Raw genomic sequence first — 20,591 nt, 5'->3', positions numbered from 1 at the left:
CAAGAACAGGCACGTGGTTCCTTGCAATATTCAGAGGCTGCACATGTATGGGATGTGCTTTTGCATGACCTTCAGATCTTCTGGAAGTCAAGAGGGACATGCATGTCCTCTGAAACCCTTGAAAATCACAGAACTGGGACAGAATTTGGGACCCGCAGAGGCTGTGGAAGAGCATTCTCCAGAGTTGCTTTAAGAACAAAAACCTTGTGCAACCTGAAGCAGCCTTGGGTAGGCCACAGACACCTGTCTACAGAAAGAGAACACCACCTAAAGTTAAGTGGTATATGGCAGTTCCTGTGGAGCACTGGGTCACAGGGAAATTGCACCTCGGGGGAATGAGGTGGCCTTTTTTTAGTGGCAGCAGTGATGGTAGGGCCCATGTCTCAACTTCGGGCCCAGCCGTGGCTCCTCTTGCCTGAAGGGGGCAGCGAATAGAGCAGTGATGGTGAACTTTAAGACACCAAGTGCCCAAATTGCGCATGTGCGTGCCCAAACCAAAAAGTGTATGCATGCGCACACACGAACATGCACATGTGCAGATATGCACAAACATGCACATGCATGGATGTGCACGCACATGCGCAGCAGAGACCCAAAGACCAGCTGGCCGGCGGGAGGCAGTGCATCCTAACACCGGCAGCACAGCAAGAGGCAAGATCTTTTTCTTTCATGAGCTTCTGTTTCATCGTTTGCAGGGAAACAGAAGCTCACGAAAGAAATGCCATGGAGAAATTTGACCTGGGGCGACGGCGCGCATGCCATAGGTTCACCATCATGGGAATAGAGAATTGTCTCTTTTGTTTGTAAGATACATTAGCAGAGTCGAGTTAAGATACCGGTATTTTCTGAACATATCCAGTGATGGTGAACCTTTCTGGCTCAGCGTAACTACCAAACAGAGTTACTATTGCATTGTTAAAGCTAACCAGATCTCAGCTTGAGCAGTCCCATTAACATTTTCTTGTCTTTTTTCTTTCATGTGTTTCAATAAACAAAAATCAGATATCTGCTCAGGCATAATGTCCGTCTATGATAGGTTTGGGCAGGTTGCTTCTAATGGATTGGCTTGCATTTAAAATGTTAATTGGTAGTTTGTTGGTTTTTGCAACACTGTAGCCTGACATCCTATTCTGACATCTGCAACTCATGAAACATTGTATTTTAAAAGGCAATTTATTCCCAAAATACATATAGAAGAATGGAATTTCCCCAGCTGGAAAATAGGTGAATAATTTATTATTCAGAAATAAGCTCACTGTTTCTTCAACTAATTCCATTCTTATTTAAAATCAAAACATTCTCATTCTTTCATTTAAAGTTTTGTACCGAAAGATGAATTTGCTTTTGTGGAGCAAAAGTGATATCGAATGGGTAATCGTTTCATGGTAATGTGCAAAGTCTATGTTGTAACCTAAAGTTTATTACTTTGCCAAAATTATCAGTAGACATGGAGCTTTTTTATGATGTGCTGTTCAGTTTACAAATGTAAATAATTCCTTTGTCAAGTAAGGCAGCCAGAACTACTAGACAGCTCTGAGCAAAAATTGCATTAGATAGAAATGCTCCATGTGAATTCTGTCTGGGACAAACACATTACTGTAGTTTGGATTCAAATCAAGCTTACTTTAATGAAAAGGAAGGTCCAGACAAAGTAGAGCATGTATAGCTATTCTTCTCCCTCCTCTTCCTCTTCATATGAATCAAGGCCCACCTCTTCATAATCCTTCTCCAGGGCGGCCATGTCTTCCCGAGCCTCAGAGAACTCCCCTTCTTCCATCCCTTCCCCAACATACCAGTGCACGAAGGCCCGCTTGGCATACATTAGATCAAACTTGTGGTCCAAGCGGGCCCAGGCCTCGGCAATGGCTGTGGTGTTGCTCAGCATGCAGACTGCCCGCTGAACTTTGGCTAGGTCTCCCCCGGGAACTGCAGTGGGAGGCTGGTAATTGATACCCACTTTAAAGCCTGTAGGACACCAGTCTACAAACTGGATGCTACGTTTGGTCTTAATGGCAGCAATAGCAGCATTGACATCCTTAGGTACCACATCCCCTCGATACAAAAGGCAGCAGGCCATGTATTTGCCATGGCGGGGGTCACACTTCACCATCTGGTTAGCAGGCTCAAAGCAAGAATTGGTGATCTCAGCCACCGAAAGCTGCTCGTGGTAGGCCTTCTCCGCAGAGATAACCGGAGCATAGGTAGCCAGAGGGAAATGGATACGAGGGTAGGGCACTAGATTGGTCTGGAACTCTGTCAGGTCTACATTCAGAGCCCCATCAAAGCGTAGCGAGGCAGTGATGGAAGACACAATCTGGCTGATAAGGCGGTTGAGGTTTGTGTAAGTTGGCCGTTCAATGTCCAGATTCCTTCGGCAGATATCATATATGGCTTCGTTGTCCACCATGAAAGCACAATCTGAGTGCTCAAGGGTGGTATGTGTGGTGAGGATCGAGTTGTAGGGCTCCACCACAGCTGTGGAGACCTGTGGAGCTGGGTAAATAGCAAATTCTAATTTGGATTTCTTGCCATAATCAACAGAGAGACGTTCCATCAGCAAGGAAGTAAATCCTGAGCCAGTCCCTCCTCCAAAGCTGTGAAAGACCAAAAATCCTTGGAGTCCTGTACATTGGTCAGCCTGTGAAAAAGAAATTATCATTCATCAATTTACATCTCTTAAATTACAATGCAAAGTATTATTCTTACCTGGAAAATCTGAACAAGAAAATCCATTCCACTATTTTATTTATTTTTTTATAGGTGCCTGTCTCAACCAATTGGTTACTTGGAGGTCATTTTCTTTTGCCTCAGGATATTAGCCTCAAATCATTAACTACACACACAAAATCTCTTTATACAACCAAGCCAGGCATGGCATCTTTTCTGTTTCATAATTAATTAAGAGCAAGTAATTTTTCAAGGTTAGAAGGCAGCATCTGGTATTACTGTTGTGGCAACCAATTACACAAGGGAACAGAGTTGGCTGGAGTGCAATGAAGAAATTCACTAGAATGCCAAGTATACCAAGTTCAAATGCTTCCTGAGAACTTGTGCTTGGTTCCAGGAAGACAGTGCTTGCCAATCAGCTGCAAACACACCCACCCCACATGTCCTTCCTCCCCAGAGATTCAAAGAAGCTTCTGACCACAGTTATGAGCAAGAGGAAAAAAAAGAGCGAGCAAGCAATGAGCAGATAAAGAGGAACTAAGAAGAAGAGATAAAAGTTTGGAAGAGCAAAGGCAAAAACATTTTGAACTGAGAGTGGTTTCTTAGGAATTAGTCTTTAAATCCAGAGTAAGGTTATTATCTTTACAGTCAACTGGATCAGTGGGAAGGAGTTCTGGAACACTAATGAATAGAGAGAGGACGGGTAGAGCAATGCAGGGACATGAAAGATATAGGCCCCAAAGCAGTGTTTTTCAACCTTGGCAACTTTAAGCTGTGTGAGGAATTCTGGGAGTTGGAGTTCACATATCTTAAAAGTTGCTGAGATTGAGGAACACTGGCCTAAAGGAATAATGAGACAAAATTAGAATTGGGGAATATGACATACAGTAACAGTAATTAGAATCAGGAAGACAGATTATTCTTTCTGGGCAGACAAGGGTGAAGCATAAAGGAAGAGTTCTGAATTTCTCATTCATTTGCATTGCACTCAGCATCCTCACCTTCTAAAGCCCAACAATGTGAATGAATGGAATAATGAAATGGAATACAACTACCCGCCCTCTAAAGTGTAAGGTGGCAAAATATTGCCTAGAATTATCCAGAAAGTGCATAAATAACCAACAGCCATCCTGGACCACGAGGCCCTGCTATCCCAACATCTCCACCAGTCTTTGACAGAGTTCCTTCCATTCCTCCAAAAAGTCTATATCCCCCTGTCCTGCATTGCAGTTATTACCAGTTTGCGAATCCTATCCAACACCAAGTCGATGATCTCCTTGCCAATGGTGTAATGTCCACGGGCATAGTTGTTGGCAGCATCTTCCTTTCCAGTGATTAGTTGCTCTGGATGGAAGAGCTGACGATAAGTGCCAGTACGAATCTCATCTGGAAAAGGTTAAGAGGATGGTAATATAAAGTTTATTACAGTGTACTGTATACTTTCAAGCAGACATCTAGCAAGCTGAAGAATTCAACAAGACATCTCAGGAAGGGTATTGAGTGCAGCCAAAATCTTACAGAAGCTTAAGACCCAGAGGACTTATGGGCTTCTTATTCTAGGACAGAACCACTTTATCAGGAGGCTACTTTACTAGTTATTTCAACTGAATGTCCCTGTGGGAACTGAACAAGGAGTTGGCAAGTCAAGTCTCTTCTCCCACAGGAGCCATACTGAATGGTAATTCTGGACATAGTAGGTCCCGTACATGTTAAGAGAGAATTGGAGAAGAACGTACCTAAGAAATTCAGACTAAAACCACGTGCTCTATCTAAAGAAGAACTGAATGAATCTGAGCCTATTTGAGAAGAGTTGCTGCTCTTGTCTTCTAGGAGGCTTAAGAGTCAAACATTTCCATAGATTTACTCACCAATCACAGTGGGTTCCAAGTCCACAAAGACAGCACGGGGGACATGCTTTCCAGCACCAGTTTCACAGAAGAAGGTAGTAAATGAGTCATCTCCACCACCAATGGTCTTATCACTTGGCATCTGTCCATCTGGCTGAATCCCATGTTCCAGGCAATACAGTTCCCAGCAAGTATTGCCCATCTGCACGCCAGCTTGGCCGACATGGACAGAGATACACTCACGCTACAGAAAGAAGAGAAAGTTGACTTCTCAGAGTGGTATCCCAAGCAAGGCATCAAGCTGTGAGTTCTATAGAGCTAAGATATACCATCTTGTGTAGCATTACTTGTGGAAGGAGTTTTACCAGGCCATTGGCTCAACTGAGTATTTTTATGGGTTACAAGTTAGAGGTAATGATTTTCTTTTCATTTTTGAGAATGGGATACCAGGAATATTTCATTTGGAATTTTAATGAACACTACATCCATATCAAACCTGTATTTGGAATAGAATTGTTTCTAAACCTACTGAACAAGGGAGCAATAACAATGCAACATAAAAAATAACAAATGCAGCTTAGCTGCTTATGTACTTCTGCAATTACAAGTTATAGTAACAGGAATAGTATTTACTTAATACCAAAGTAACTGTTTTGGAAGGGGAAAAAAATGAGCCTGAGCTATTCATTACATCAAGAAGCTTAGGTGACCATTTCAAAGTGAAATGGCAGTTCCTGAAGTCAGCAAAACAGGAAGCAGAGTTAAGAAATCTATTGCATACCAAAGCCGCAAGGAACTTTGTACAAACTGCCAGCCTGTGCACTTCCACGCCTTTCACTTCACATGTGCAAATAGAATTTCCTTTTCACACCTACACATCTATAGCCTATAAAATGCATGCACACTTTGCTGGGTTGTTCATCTTCCACATTATACATAGCACGCAAATTTATTAAATTTACATTAAATGACCCTCTCTCACAGCTACACTTTGGTAACACCCAAAGTAAGAAAACATGTTAGGGCACAACATCTTCCCTCTCCTTAAGGCATGGGTGGGAAACTTATGGTCCTCCAGATGTTGCAGAACTTATCATTTGCCATGAGCTGCTTGTAGCTCAGCAAGATCTGGATTCCTCCCTGAAATCCAAATTTAAATTTAGACATTTCCTACCCAAGAAAATATCAAGACAGTGGGGTGATGTTCACTGTAGGTTTCAGTTCAGAAGTTCAGAAAGAAGTCACAGCTGCATCGATAGCAAAGCTCATTGGAGCTCAATCAAGAAAGAAATACGAAGAAGGAAAAAGGACCCCGTTATTCATCATCTCCCTAAAGACATTTAGGTCTAAAAGCCAATACAGACAAGACTCCCTGAATTAACTGCAGCCCTGCAACAACACCCTCTAGTCCACTACACTGCAGAACAAAGCGATCAAGGTGGGGAAAGCCAAATAGATATTGCCCAAAGATTTCAAATGTTTGCTAGAGAATTTGTGCCAGCTGGTATTTAGTGGATCAAATATTTAGGATCAGGGCAGGGCAGCTATTTGCCAAAACAGTCTGCTGGACCACCTTGTCGATAGTTGGTAACCTCCTTCATGAGGCCATCAAAGTAAGATACTGAATGAACCTGACACATACAACACTGTAAAAATGGTAATTCCAAGATGGCCATGCTATCCATCTTTTCAAGGAGAAGGAGCGAGTTCAGAGTAAGTAATGATTAGATAGAAATGGTCTGGTTTAATTTTTTTTCTAAATTAAGAGAACTAACTATAATCCAGGGTGGATAAAAATCAATGATTTTTTTTAAATAAAAAAAATTGGATTTTTTTATTTTTATCGAATTTATTTTAATAAAAACCTTTCGGGGTAAAAATCTATCGTAAGATAGTTTTCTATTTAAGATACATAAATAATTTAGTTTATTCAGCATGAAATGGAGCTTAGTTATGTAGCATGAGGCTGTATATTCTGCAACACTGGGACTATCAGTGAGTCAACAGTGGGTCAAAGGAGTAGCAGAGATGACAGTTGCTCTTTAAAAATTATGATTTAAATTGAGTTGATTTAAATCAAGCCTTTTTACTAGTTATTTAAATCATGATTTAAATTGTGATTTAAATCAACTCGATTTAAATCAATCCACCCTGCTATAATCCCAAGGAGAGGTGGCATCTGAATACTGTATGTGAATAGGGTGCTTTGTATGGAATCTTACTTATAGTTTTACAACTAGGTATTATCTCTGAAATGGTAAAGCCAAATATATGTTCAGGCTGCAAATATATGTTGTGGGACAAATTGTGTTTCTTCATAGTGGTAATTTATTCATACTTAATAATGAGGCCTAAAACCCTAACAGATTAAATTCTACCCAGAACCCCCTTCAGTGGATCCCTGGCAGTGGGGTAAATTAAGCAAACTTGACTCCTAGAGCCTTGATGGCGAACCTATGGCATGCGTGCCACAGGTGGGACACAGACCCATATCTGTGGGCACGCGAGTGTTGCCGTAGCTCAGCTCCAGCGTGCATGCGCGCACCAGCCAGCTGATTTTCAGGCCTTCTGGGCCCACCAGAAGTCGGGAAATGAGCAGTTTCCAGCCTCTGGAGGGCCTCCAGGGGCTGGGGAAGGCTGTTTTCGCCCTCCCCAGGCTCCTAGAAAGCCTCTGGAGCCTGGGGAGGGCGAAAAACGGGACTTCTGGTCCCACTGGAAGTCGGGAAACAGGCCATTTCTGGCCTCCGAGGGGTGGGGAAGGCTGTTTTCGCCTCCCCAGGCTCCAAGAAAGCCTCTGGAGCCAGGGGATGGCAAAAAACAGGACTACCGTGCCCACCATGCCAAAAGTGGGGGGAGCGCGGAGTGCATTAAATTATGGGTGTGGGCACACGCATTCCCCCATGGTCCCCCCGCTTTTGGCACGTGACGGCAAAAAGATTAGCCATCACTGAGGATGCTGGTTCCAGAAGGAACATAAACTTGGGCAGATGTTTCCTTAACCAGTCAAACATTCTGGGAGTTGCAATCCCTAACACACATAGAGAATGCCACGTTGGTCAATGGTGTTCCACAACTGTACTATACTCTTTTTACAGGTCCCTTCCAGAATGCATACAAACAGAATCATAAAACCAAGCACACACAATCACAAGGACAAGCCAGTAAGCCATTGCTAAAGAGGAAAAAAAGCCAGATTGATATGATAAATTGATATTCTTGTCCCAAATGAGTGACATAATTGCCCCATAAAATCGTATGCTAGTTTTGCCTGTATAAGCAACTGTCCCTCCTCCCATCATATAGCAGCTCTCATTCACTTATTCAAGGCACAATTACCCAAGAGAGCATCCTCAAGCTATTTATACTGTACATTAAAAGCTCAAACTAAGTAGTATAATACAGGGGATAAAACCAGAGGCAATATGAATCCATATTAAAATTAATTCTTGGCCATAGTTTCAACCAGGGTGGATAAAAACCAATGATTTTTTTAAAAAAAATCAGATTTTTTTTATTTAAATCGGATTTTTTTTATTTTTATTGAATTTATTTTAATTAAAAAGTTTTGGGGTAAAAATCTATCGTAAGATAGTTTTCTATTAAGATACATAAATAATTTAGTTTATTCAGCATGAAATGGAGCTTAGTTATGTAGCATGAGGCTGTATATTCTGCAACACTGGGACTATCGGTGAGTCAACAGTGGGTCAAAGGGGTAGCAGAGATGGCAGTTGCTCTTTAAAAATTATGATTTAAATCGAGTTGATTTAAATCAAGCCTTTTTACTAGTTATTTAAATCATGATTTAAATTGTGATTTAAATCAACTCGATTTAAATCAAATCCACCCAGGTCTCAACTCCACAGAAGTAAAATATTACACAGTTTTGTGATAGAGTAAAATAGTACATAAAATTAAATTAAATTTGGAAATAAAATCATTTTTAGATTTTCCAATCCCTCCCAGGCTTGTTAAGTAAATGAAACAGACATTTATTTTAAGGGGGGAAAGGGCTTAGGCACTCTTAGGTAATGAAATCCTATTAAACTCAATAGCAAGTAATTCTACTATAAAAAATAGGAGTGCATATAATTATCTTCATTCCTTGCAGAATAAAACAGAAAAAAAGAGAACATATACCTTATTTTTAAACTCGCTGAGTCACTGAATGTTACCAAGGAACACATAGGAAAGACATATTTGATAAAATGTTACGTCATTTCAAGGCTCTTAACTGATAATTAATGAAGTGTTTTTATTAGCTGCATATTATTTGTTCAGTACTGTACTCGCCTATCAATTTGCCATGCTCTATAACCATGGTTTTGTTTGGGTCCCCCCTCCCCAAACCCCCAATTCCCAACAGCATCCATAACTGATGCTCACAAATCCAACTACACAAGTATTATGCATCATCAAAATTCAGAGAATTATGACAGGGAATAGTCCCTGAATACAAGTTCTAAAGTCAAATTTAATCTTTGCTAGATGACCTTGAGCAAATTCTTACCATCAGTTCCTCATATGGAAATACTGGTCTATCATACCTAGCACATAAATAAAAGAATTACTGAATGGCATCTCTAGAAATACTTCATACACTTGCACCTCTGAATACAAGTGTGCCCACCAACATATTTAGGATTCCGCAAGCTTCCCGATTGGCTTAATGCTTTTTAATCCTCCCAATTAGAAAACACCAGTCTTTAACAGAGTACACCTCTCATTCTAAGTTATTAACGGTCTGATTTGAATGTTATATGAGTGCAAACAATACAGGTAGTCCTCAACTTACAACAGTTCATTTAGTGACCAAAGTTACAATGGCCCCGAAAAATGTGACTTATGACCATTTTCTTCTTCCTTTGCAGCATCCCCATGGTCATGTGATCAAAATTCAGATGCAGTGTCCCAAGGTCGTGTGATCACCTTTTACAACCTTCTGACAAGCAAAGTCAATGGGGAAGCCAGATTCACTCTCAACAGCTGGGTTGCTAACTTATCAACTGCAGCAAGCATTTTGCTGCCTATTGGGAGACTAATATAGATCTATTTCAGACTGATTGGTCCTCATCAGTTAGCCATACCCTTACCATATGTTCCTTCCCCGTAGAGCAGTGGTTCTCAACCTGTGGGTCGGGACCCCTTTGGGGGTCGAATGACCCTTTCACAGGGGCTGCCTAAGACCATAGGAAAACACATATTTTCAATGATCTTAGGAATAATTTTATGGTTGGGGGTCACCACAACATGGGGAACTGTATTAAAGGGTCGTGGCATTAGGAAGGTTGAGAACCACTGCCGTAGAGGCTAAGTATTGGCTTTCTTCTCTTATCGTAGGTTTTTGTATGTATTTTTCTTCAACAGGGTATTTTCCTACGTAAACCAAGTTTCTCAAATTGCAGCCATAGCTCAGTGAAATCACATCCACTATCCTAGGCTTCTTCAGATAGCAAGCAAGCATTTTGCTGCCTACTGGGAGACTAATACAGATCTATATCGGACTGATTGGTTCTCATCAGTTAGCCACACCCTTACCATAAGTTCCCTCCCCGTAGAGGCTAATATATATATATATATATATATATATATATATATACACACCCCTACACACACAAAAATTGTGGTCGTAAATCGAGGACCACTGATAATGGCAAACAAGTTGGATGATTTAGCATGCTATAGATCCAGTCAATGGTACTTTATTCAGCAAACCACAAAATAGCAAACCAAGACAGCGTAATATGTGAACCAAATCTCTTGCAAGCTCCTTGGTGCTTAGAACAAGTCCAGCGATTTTGCAGCCTCATCGCCAACGATACTGGTAAGGGGAAGTAAAACGACGCGGGGGGGGGGGGCGGAATGGCTCTGAGCAGCAGAGCAAATTTTGGGCAAGGAATTTAATGTGAGGCCAGCCGGCCGGCTAGCCAGCTCCCAGAACTCCGAAGGCGCTCCAGGAGAACTCTTAAATGGCGCGTATATTCGTAACTTTCCCTTCCGAGATTCGAATCAAAAGCCGCAATTGCCTAATTGGCTAGCCAAAACGAACACGTTATTTAAAAAAAAAAAAAAAAAAAAACCTCTCTTCCGCTTTCCACACCTCATCCGCTCAGATTCAAAAGTGACGCAGTTTAATAAAAAAAAAAAAAGGCAACACATATGCAAAAACGCCCCAGCCTCCAGGGAACTGGCTCCCGGAGCTGGGAGAACGAGTCTCCTCATTGGAAAACATAGGCAACCCCCCCCCCCACGCCCGCCCGGCAGTAATGGCAGAGCTCGTCTCGGAGGTGGGGGGGGGCTGCTTCCCGCTCGCTGAGCCTGGAATACTAAATATAGGACACCCTTTCTCAAAGTACAGAGATCCCCCCCCCCGCCGCCAAACACGAACGAAATGAAACAGGAGAGGCAATTACCTACTTTTGGACAGAAGCCCGGCCGGGGGCCCAGCTATTTCCAGCTCCAGGATTTCGCCTGGAAGCCGATCGGGGGAGCGTCCCAGCCCGATGCCCCCTTCTTTCCACCTGCCTATTAATAACCTCTTACTCCCCCCCCCTCATCGGCGAGCAATGAAATATTTGGGGGGGGGTGTTGGCGAAGATAGAGGAACATCTGCCCCACGACTCTGCCGAAGGACGGACGAGAATATTCTCCCCGCTCCCGCCCTTAACCAACCGGGGCAGGCAAAGCAAGGCATGGAAGCGCCCTTCTCCTACTCACCCCCGCCATCCCAACTTCGCTCGAGTCCTTTGCCAAGGAGCAACCTGCGCCTCAAACCCAGCTGTTACTGCTCGTTGCAGCAGCGCGGCTATGCGAAAGAAAAGGCGAGCCCCGAGCGCGCAAAAACTACTAGCGTACAGGCCCGGGCCTCTTCCCTCCGCGGGTTTAGCTAACACGCGCCTGCAATTCTCTTGCCGCCCACTGTTGAAATGCACTGGGGTGGGGGGTGGGGGTCACCTCGTTTCCCTTTGCTCTCCTCACAGGCCCAGCTTACATTACTCCGCAGGTGAGGTGGGCTGAGAAGGTGGGGAGGAGGAGAGCCCCCTCCCCGCCACCGACGGCCAAAACCTTCACCTTGAGCGGAAGAACTCAAAAGCGCGCCCAGCCTGTACCAGGCGGCCAGAGTCCAACCCTTGAAGCGTGCCAAGATTCGGTAGCTCGGAGGCTTGCTACAGTAGTAGCACCCGGGGCGCTTAGGCCAGCTCCGCCCGCCTGTTGGCACATTTTCTCTCCCCCCCCACCCCTACCACCACTCTTACCATGGTGTGTAAAGTGTGGCGGGGGCTGAAATCTCACGGTGAGTCGGTGCGACGGAGCCTCGGTGAGATGCAGCTACGCCTTGTGCAACTCGCTCTACCGCAGTGGCCTTATAAAGGAGGAGGCGGGCAGCCCTGTCAGGAGGAGGCGTGCCTAAAAGGTCGCTCCTCCTGAGCCTTCGTGGTGCACGGGCGTGGTGAAGAGCCTTCGCAGTTCTTAGGAAGGAAGCGAGGAAAGGCCAAGCTTGGACGGTCACCGTGCTACGACTGGGGTTTTTTTCTCCCTTCGGTTTTGAAATAAGGCACGCAACTCGGGCCCAACCCCTTCTTTTCTTCTCTATGGTAGCAATTCAAAATATGGGGGCTTTTTCTTCCCCCGCCACCCCTTTACTTTTATACCGGATGATTTACCACTCGGATTAACGAAGATCAGAAATCTGCAGAAGATTTTATTGCAGGCATATTTTACATCCTGTAAAAACCTGGTGTAATTATTGGGTAATGTATTCCAATTCAGGACTCCTTTCTATGCTGTCCATTTTTTTATTTTTGGTATTAATAAATTGTTCTGTCTCAGTAAAAGCCTTCAATAACATTCAATAACAAGTTTCAGAGGCAGGGAAGGTTTCAGGGTCATACAAGATATATAACGCATATTTTAGTGATACGTACTTTCCATTTAGCTTTCTAAGCAAACTATTTCTTTTTTTCTCTCTCTAAATAAACTATTTTCTTTCTAAGTAAATTGTATCAGGAGTTTGAAAGTGTCATTTACTGTAATTAATAACTGATAAACAGTAACAATCTCATAAGTCCATATTCCTTCATACATACACACACACACACCACTAAAAGTATTACCAACCAGCTTGAAACGGGGATTGCTCTCAAAGTCAGTTTTAAATATATAAGGCCCTGGTGACAACATCTGGCAAGGTTGTCCATAAGATAAGGAGTGGCTGTGTCTATGAACGTATAATAGCTTCCTGAACAACTCAGAGTGGCCCCATTTCAGATACAATGACACAGCTACATTATTGCTTTAGACAGCAACAAAAAGGCAAGAATAGACAGTTATTGCGAGAGCTGTCAGTTGAAAGGTGCTCCACATCAAAATCTGACACCTCTCTCTATATTTTTAGTCATACTCTTCTCTCCTAATAATCTTTATTCTTTATTTCTAGTCTTAAGCCATTTATACCATTTGTTCCATATTCTATAATAATCTGTCTCTTCTTTTTCTTTAATTTCTTTTGTTAATCTGTCCATTTCAGCACAGTCTAAAATCTTATCTATCAATTCTTCCTCATTTGGAGTGAAATAAAAATGTATATAACAAAGAATGTAGAAATGTATAATATTAAAGATATAAGTAAAATATATAGATCTTTATAGGGGGGAAGGGGGGAAAAAGGACAATGGGGGGGGAGAGAGAAATGAAATGAAGACATAAAGGGAAAAAGACAAAATAATAGAAGGAAGACCATGATGAAATGATGCTTAAAAATGATAAGATATATATATATATGTTGTATGTTATGTGAATGTCATATATGTGTTGTCATAAAAATTATAAATTAAAAAAAAATCTGACCTCTAAGCAGTTGCAAGAATGCAGGGTACTTGTAAAGTGGTAAGCTTTGGAGTGCACCTCTGTGCTGTTCTACTTAAAGCAATTACTTTCAGCTGAATGAAACCTATTCCTAGTTTAAACAGAGGACTACAGCTGTAGGAAGTTAGCACCCACCCCTTTCCTAGAAGAATGAAATATTTTAGGAAATATTAAAAAGGCAGAATATTATGTTTCCCTGGATGAGAAATGGAGACGATATTTTAAAGACGAAGCAGCGCCCACCTTCTTGCTGCCCTCCCACCCTTTGTTAATGGGCCAGAGGCAGAAACCCAATCCTTTGTCAAAGGACCATCATCTGCAACACAATAGAACCCATCTAGCAATAGAAACTCACCACATGGCACCTGGGAAGATTACATCAGCCAGCAAGGCTAACTAAGACCCCCACCCCCTGGGAGTCTGACAACCAATCAGGATACTCTTTCTGGGCCCCAGGAAGTTCAAAGCCAGAGAGGGCATAAAACCCGGGGACTCACTGCGTTTCGGCCCTTTTCTGTTCAGGAACTCAAACCATGTGATCCTGTCCACCATTAAACCATCTTTCCAAGCAGTCTCCATGTTTCCAGTGTCTTTTTCCCCACTTGGACCTGAACCCAGAAGGATTTTTCTTCCAACACAGCCATGCTTCCAGTTCTTTGGTTGTGTTCATAAAATGCTAAATCTATAGTTTATTGGAAAAAAGTCTATACACTTGACTTGGTCCATATAAGATATGAAACTGTAAAAAAATTGTCTGATCCTGTTTGATTCACCAATACTTGATAAGTATTCACCATCTGCGTTTTGCAAAATGTTTTATTTGTGCATTATTTTCTCCTACTTAGCTTTATTGGATTATCTTGGTTTTAGCATTTCTCCGGGTAGAGACCGGATCTGCACATTGTTCTAAACTATAATATAGTTCATTTTCTGGTTAAGCTTATTGTATGAATTCAAATACTGTGCTTTGTAAATCATGTATATGACTTATCGTGTTGTGTGAACTCAGATAATTCTATGCCTTTGATTCAGACTTGAGTCCTAGTGATTACATGGGCAAGTCTATGCAATTTTCTTGGCAGCATTTCCAGAAATAGTTTGCTACTTCCTGCTTCCTAGGGTTGGGAGAAAATGAATGCCCCAAAGTCATCAAACTAGTTTCACACCTCAAACAGGACTAGAACTCATGATCTCCAGTTTCTAATCTGGTACCTTAACCACTGCACCGAAGTTGCTGTTAACGAATTATATAACCAATTGCTACTTCCTTCTTTATACCCCACCTTTTTAAAAAAAAATCAAATAGTCCAGACACATTAACCTTATCTTGCTCCTTAGTATTTTGAGTTGTACCTTTCAGTTCTGCTTTGATGTAATCTTTTATTAAAACTATGACTTAACCATGCCATGCTGATTTTCACAATAGCATTACATGAAGTTAATAGTCATACATACATTTCTTACTAAGAAAGAAATGTTTTGGTTAAGCTCCTTTCAGATGAAAGGGTCAGAAGAACAGCCTTAGGAAGGAGTACCCATACACTGGGCTCAGAAAGATCTTCAACTAGACCCCAAAAGGTAGGATTTGGGGAGTGTTAGGGCATGTAAGAGACCTCTGATGATTTCAAAAGATGGATGCTCCTATGTGGAAAATATGACTCCAAATATTCTAACCTAAAACTAGAAAAAAAATCTGTAGTCAGCAAAGTAGCCCTTGACCAACCTTATCTAAGGTCAGAAGCCAAACAGAGTAAGACTGGGCCAGGATGAGAGGCCACCAGGGATATAAGAGACTTAGAGTTGTTGGAGGAAATATCCTTCTGGGTTCAGCTCCAAGTGGGAAAAAGACACTGGAAACATGGAGACTGCTTGGAAAGATGGTTTAATAGTGGACAGGATCACATAGTTTGAGTTCCTGAACAGAAAAAGGCCGAGATGCTGAGCATGCCTTGGTTTTATGCCCACTCTGAGCTTTGAACTTCCTGGGGCACAGGAAGAGTATCTTGATTAGTTGACAGACTCCCAGGGGGTGAAGGTCTTAGCTAGTTTTGCTGGTTGATGTAATATTCCCAGGTGTCATGTGGTGAGTTTCTGTTGCTAGATGGGTCCTATTGTGTTGCAGATGATGGTCCCTTGACAAAGGTGGTGGGGGATTGGGTTTCTGCCTCTGCTCCATTGACAAAGCAGGGGTGGGGGTGGGAGAGGCAGGAAGGTGGGAGCTGCTTTGTCTTTAAAACATGTTTCTCCATTTCTCATCCAGGGAAATATATTCTGCCTTTTTAATATTTCCTAAAATATTTCACTCTTCTAGAAAAGGGGTGGGTGCTAACTTCCTACAGAGTTAAAAAAAAATAGCCATGGGAAACCCCTTCCATAGAGTCACTTAGACCAGTGGCCCCCAACCTTTTGGGCAGCAGGGACTAATTCTGTGGAGAGAGGTTTTTCCACAGACCAGAGGGGGCATGGTTTCATGTGCTGCCTGCATCCTGCAGATGGGGAGGGGGGGGTTGCTTGTTTGTAAGGCCTGGTTTCTGGCATGCCACAGCCCCGTACTGGTCCACACTCAGAGGGTTGGGAACCCCTGACTTAGAGAACTGAGTATCTTTGTCTGGTGGTCAACAAACTCATTATCCTTTGAGGCAAAGTAGTACTTGTGGGCATCTCTTGGTACACATGCTTTGCAAGGACAGTATTGAAAGGAGGGATCACTTTATAAATCCTTTGGACAGCACATAAAGGAGAGTGGAGCAGCCCCTTTTCATCAGGATGGCTTTTTCACTAGATTTCACTAGATTTCACTAGGGCCATCCTTTTGTCTCCAGTGCTGAAGAGACTCCGCCATACCCCAGCACTGTCTTTGCTTAGGAATGTTGCCTATGGTGATGGCAGGCCTGGGCATGTGGCCTCACTTTTCTTGTGCATCTCCAACTGCGCTTGCTGGAACAGGTATTCTTTCCCTGGGGCCCAGTCTCTGCAGAAAAGACATCCTGTATACAAACAGCCTGACTCTGGTGTTTAAGTCAGGCTTGTAATTGTCATTAGAGATTCTATTTATAATAATAAACAAACAGATGAATAAGCTAATAGGAAACCCATGAAAAGGGAGAAAAAGGGGAGGGGGGAATGGCCATGATAGATAGATAATGCTGTGACAACCAGCAGCAAGCTACTGAAGGTTGGCAGGATTGTGAAATCTGACTCTTGTTTGAAATACCTAAATGTCTAGGGGAGATGCTAAGAATAGGACCAGCTAAGGAGGCATCTTCAGGTTTTCATCCTGGATTCAGGCATGGCCTTTAGCCACCTTTTTATGTCTTCTAATTTATTGAAGAAGGCAACTCACCAAAAATCCAACAACAACTACTACGTATCTGGTTTTATGGAGTCAATCTCTCCAGTTCTCCAGTCCTCTGGGCTAGTTTTCAGGAAAGCCATATCCTATGAAATCTGGAGAGAAAAAGAAAGTAGACTTATTTATTAACTCAACCCCACAAGCAGTCAGGATTCACCTGGGAAAAATCTCCAAACCCCTCCCCCCCCAATGCTCTTTACCATTCACTTGACCATCCTTAACTCAGGTCAGAAGCCAAACAGAGTCAGACTGGGCTAGTAGTGGGATGAGAGGCCACCAGGGGAATATAGGACAGACTTGGAGTGAGACAAAGACAAACCCTTAAGTTGTTCTTAGCATTCAGGAGCTACATTCCATATGTGGGCTGTGTTCTCCTCGCCTTGAGCTTAGCATCTGCATTTCTGCTTATCTTTAACAAAAAGCTGCTGCATAGACACTGAAATTAGCACTCAGCAGTTCAGTAAACCAATGTGGAATGATGTTGAGGTACAGGTGGGAATAACATGATTTTTTAAAAATCTGCAGATTTTTCTTTGGGATCAATTTTGCATTGTTCATGCCTTCCTGCATTAAACATTTGATCTCCATCTCTGCCCTCTTTTCCTCTTCTGCATATTATACTGCTTCATGCAGGCATTAAACTAAAGGGGACATGATAGCTACCTTCAAATGTTTGACTTTTAAAAGATGAAATAGATACTGTATTGTATATCCAAGATAAAACCAATAACAAAATCTAGAGGGTAAAATAAACAGCTGCTTAATAGTAATAAAATAGAAAGCAGCTTCAATTTAAGGTAGGAAAAATAAGAAAGTCATTCTGGTGCCAGATGAGCAGCATAAGGTGAGCCTTCCATAGTGGAGTCCTAGTGTCTTCCAGATGTGCTAGAATGTACAGATAGGCCAGGTTGACCTACAAGTAGATGAATGTTTCTTGGAAGAATTATAGCAATGCAGCTTGAGTCCTTAGCATGTCCCTTATATATCACTGTGGGTACTTCAGGAAGGATGTTGATTTATTTTTTCCATTTATATGGCTGCCCATCTTGCACAAAGCGATTGGGTATCATACAATAAAACAAATATATATATATATATTTTACAAAAGCAGATTAATTAAATCTAACAAAAACAAAGACGAGAGGAAATACATAAAGATGTTGCCCATGATGCAACCAGATCCCAGGCCTGTTCAAAGAACCACATTTTAAGGGATTTCTAGAAGGTCATGAGAATGCAGTCCTATGCCAGAATTCATCTTCAGGTGAAATTAGTTTTATTCAATTAAAATAGGCAAGTCTGTGGTACTTTTCAAGGTGAGCCACAGTCCAGTTTAAAGTACATTTAATATTCTGAGCGATACACAGCCTTAGATAAAACCAATGAAAGCTTCTAGCAGCCAAGGTAATAATCATTTGAGAAATCATTAGTAATTCTTAATAAAGGTATTCATTGCCTCCAAAAACAAACTTGCTTTTATTTGGTGGCTGAAATTCCACCAACAGGTTAAGGGTGAGAGGATTCTGCCTATAATATAGCATCAACTCAGGAGAATCTCTCCTTGTCAATATAGCTATTTATATCTTCTCTGGAGAAATGGACATTTCCAAAAGGGTAGGGAACCAGTTGTTTCTCAACAGGACTGCCAGCATCTGTCTCCATTGCCATGACACTTGGATTGCCAATTCACTAACATCTGGAAAGCCATTTGTTGCTGATTCTTGCACACAAAAATGAATCTTTGATGCAGAATGAGTCATTGGGTTCATTCCCTTGAAATGGTGTTATTAATGCAAACCTGAGGCAAAGAAATAGGAAATATCCAACTCATATGAACTGACTTCAGCATTACACAAATTATATCTTGAACTATTGCAAATACCATTGGACTTTGGATCAAGCAGCCAAATATCTTAAGCCAACCCAACCACAGATCAACTTGTTCTGCTAGCTACATCTCCCTTAAATCTCAGTGGATTCTACTGAATATCCAGCATCATTCAATGCAGGCTTTTTCAGTCCAATGCAGTTCACTTGTTTCTGCAGAATTGGAGTCCTCTGGCCTGATCCTAGCCAATTCAGTATGCTGGTTGGTGCACCACACATAGCATAAAAAAAAAGAGCTGCATTTAACTGTAATTGCCTGGGTTGGTGCCAAACTTTTATTTCCTAGATCTAGAATCACCTTTTGGTGATTTAGCAATTTACAATAAAGTAAGACAGGGCCATTCTAGATGAAAGTGATGGGAGAGGGAGGATTAAAATCAGTTCATACTGTGTACATGCCCAAATTGTCACAACATGATATGTGTCTGACTCCTCCTGTTCCTCAAAACAGATTATTTTTAGGACATAAAAATAGACAGAATAAAATATCTCCAATTAATATAAATATGACAGTTTTGGAATTACTCTGAAAGCTAATCACCAGAATAGGTTGCAAATTTAAAATGACACCCTTATCTTGAGTCATACAAATTATTGCTAATGGTCATTTTCATTTTAGTATTGAATATTCATACTTTTATTATTCATGAATGAGTATAAGAACATGGCTCAGCTGTTTGAGCCTAATAAATGACAGCTCCTGGGGTCCAATTCTTAAGGATTTGTCTATTCAGTGTTAGAATAGGGTACATTTAGAAGATTCACATTAAAAGACTTTTTTCTAGTAACCAAATTATGGTTTGCAGATTGTATTAAACTGTGGTTCAATCAAATCAACCATAATTGTCTGGGCTGATAGGAAATAGGCTAATAGCAATAACTGTGAGTCGGATCTTTGAGTCTTAGTGGATAATCAGCTAAATAGGAGTCAGCAGTATGCAGTGGCAGCCAAAAAAGCCAATGCAATCCTAAATTGCATTAACAGAAGGATACAATCAAGATCAAGTGAGGTAATAATACCACTTTATAAAGCCCTAGTAAGATCACACCTAGAGTACTGCATCCAGTTTTGGTCACCACACTATAAAAAAGATGTTGAGACTCTAGAAAAAGTGCAGAGGAGAGCAACCAGGATGATTAGGGGACTGGAGACTAAAACATATGAAGAATGGTTACAGGAACTGGGCATGGCTAGTCTAGTCAGGGGACTAGACTAGCCATGCCCAGGGGAAGAGAAGGACCATGATAGCAGTGTTCCAATATTTGAGAGGCTGCCGCAGAGAGGAAGGCATCAAGCTGTTTTCCAAAGCACCTGAAGGCCAGACAAGGAATAATGGATGGAAACTGACCAAGGAGAGATTCAACTTAGAAATGAGGAGGAACTTTCTGACAGTGAGAACAATCAACCAATGGAACAGAAGTTGCCTTTGGAAGTGGTGGGAGCTTCTTCGCTTGAGACTTTCAAGAAAAGATTGGACTGCCATTTGTCAGAAATGGTCCCGGGTCTCCTGCTTGAGGGGTGTGTGTGTGTGTGTGTGTGTGTGTGTGTTGGACTACATGACATATTAGGTCCCTTCCAACTCTGTTAATCTGTTAAATCTGAAACTAGAAAAGTGTAGTATGGATTAGCATCCAGCCACTTGCCTCCCCATTGCTCTCCTGATGTTCCAGTCCCTTAACTTCCTTAACTTCCAGCATCCCATTTTTCTTTTCCTTAAAACAACAGTTAGTGTACTTAAGTGGGTGTGCCCACTTAGGAGTAGTGTCAGAATGGTAGTGGCAGAATGTGGAGTGGTGGCATGACCTGGTTGATGTGAAGCTAATTCCTTTGTCTCACTTTAATGGCATTTAATCAAGTACCTCCTCTACCCCAATGCTCTTTTAGCCTGGGAGCGGAACAGACATTTCCAGTAGCTTTCTTTGCTTCTTAACAGTGTGGCAGGTGGCCAAGGGAGTGGGAAGGGCAGGGCAAT

General features: G+C 41.9%; 2 protein-coding genes across 5 annotated transcripts in view; one reads left to right on the top strand and one right to left on the bottom strand.

The window, feature by feature from the left end:
- Window positions 1-1,157: 1,157 nt before the first annotated feature.
- LOC117675282 (tubulin alpha-4A chain) overlaps window positions 1,158-20,591 on the bottom strand; it is a 27,033-nt gene continuing 7,599 nt past the window's right edge. For 3 of the 4 annotated variants that reach the window (XM_087881625.1, XM_087881624.1, XM_087881626.1), the window contains exons 2-5: window positions 16,723-16,826; window positions 4,536-4,758; window positions 3,905-4,053; window positions 1,158-2,638 (exon numbers count right to left, since the gene is read on the bottom strand). In XM_087881625.1, the coding sequence (XP_087737751.1) occupies window positions 1,667-2,638; window positions 3,905-4,053; window positions 4,536-4,716 (1,302 nt within the window). In that variant the 5' untranslated portion in view covers window positions 4,717-4,758; window positions 16,723-16,826 and the 3' untranslated portion in view covers window positions 1,158-1,666. Of the gene's footprint in view, window positions 2,639-3,904; window positions 4,054-4,535; window positions 4,759-11,770; window positions 12,045-16,722; window positions 16,827-20,591 lie in introns of those variants that run through there. The other variant, XM_060687869.2, reaches the window with a different exon arrangement.
- LOC117675283 (tubulin alpha-1D chain) overlaps window positions 11,949-20,591 on the top strand; it is a 27,915-nt gene continuing 19,272 nt past the window's right edge. The window contains exon 1 of the mRNA XM_034433772.3: window positions 11,949-12,265. The gene's annotated coding sequence lies outside the window, so the exon portion shown is untranslated. The remainder of the gene's footprint in view (window positions 12,266-20,591) is intronic.

The sequence above is a fragment of the Pantherophis guttatus genome, chromosome 1, assembly GCF_059756535.1.
Source record: "Pantherophis guttatus breed Tessera chromosome 1, ASM5975653v1, whole genome shotgun sequence".
In the NCBI taxonomy this organism is placed as follows: Eukaryota; Metazoa; Chordata; class Lepidosauria; order Squamata; family Colubridae; genus Pantherophis; species Pantherophis guttatus.
The sequence above is the reverse complement of the archived record's forward strand: the minus strand, read 5'-3'. Positions and strand labels throughout refer to the sequence as shown.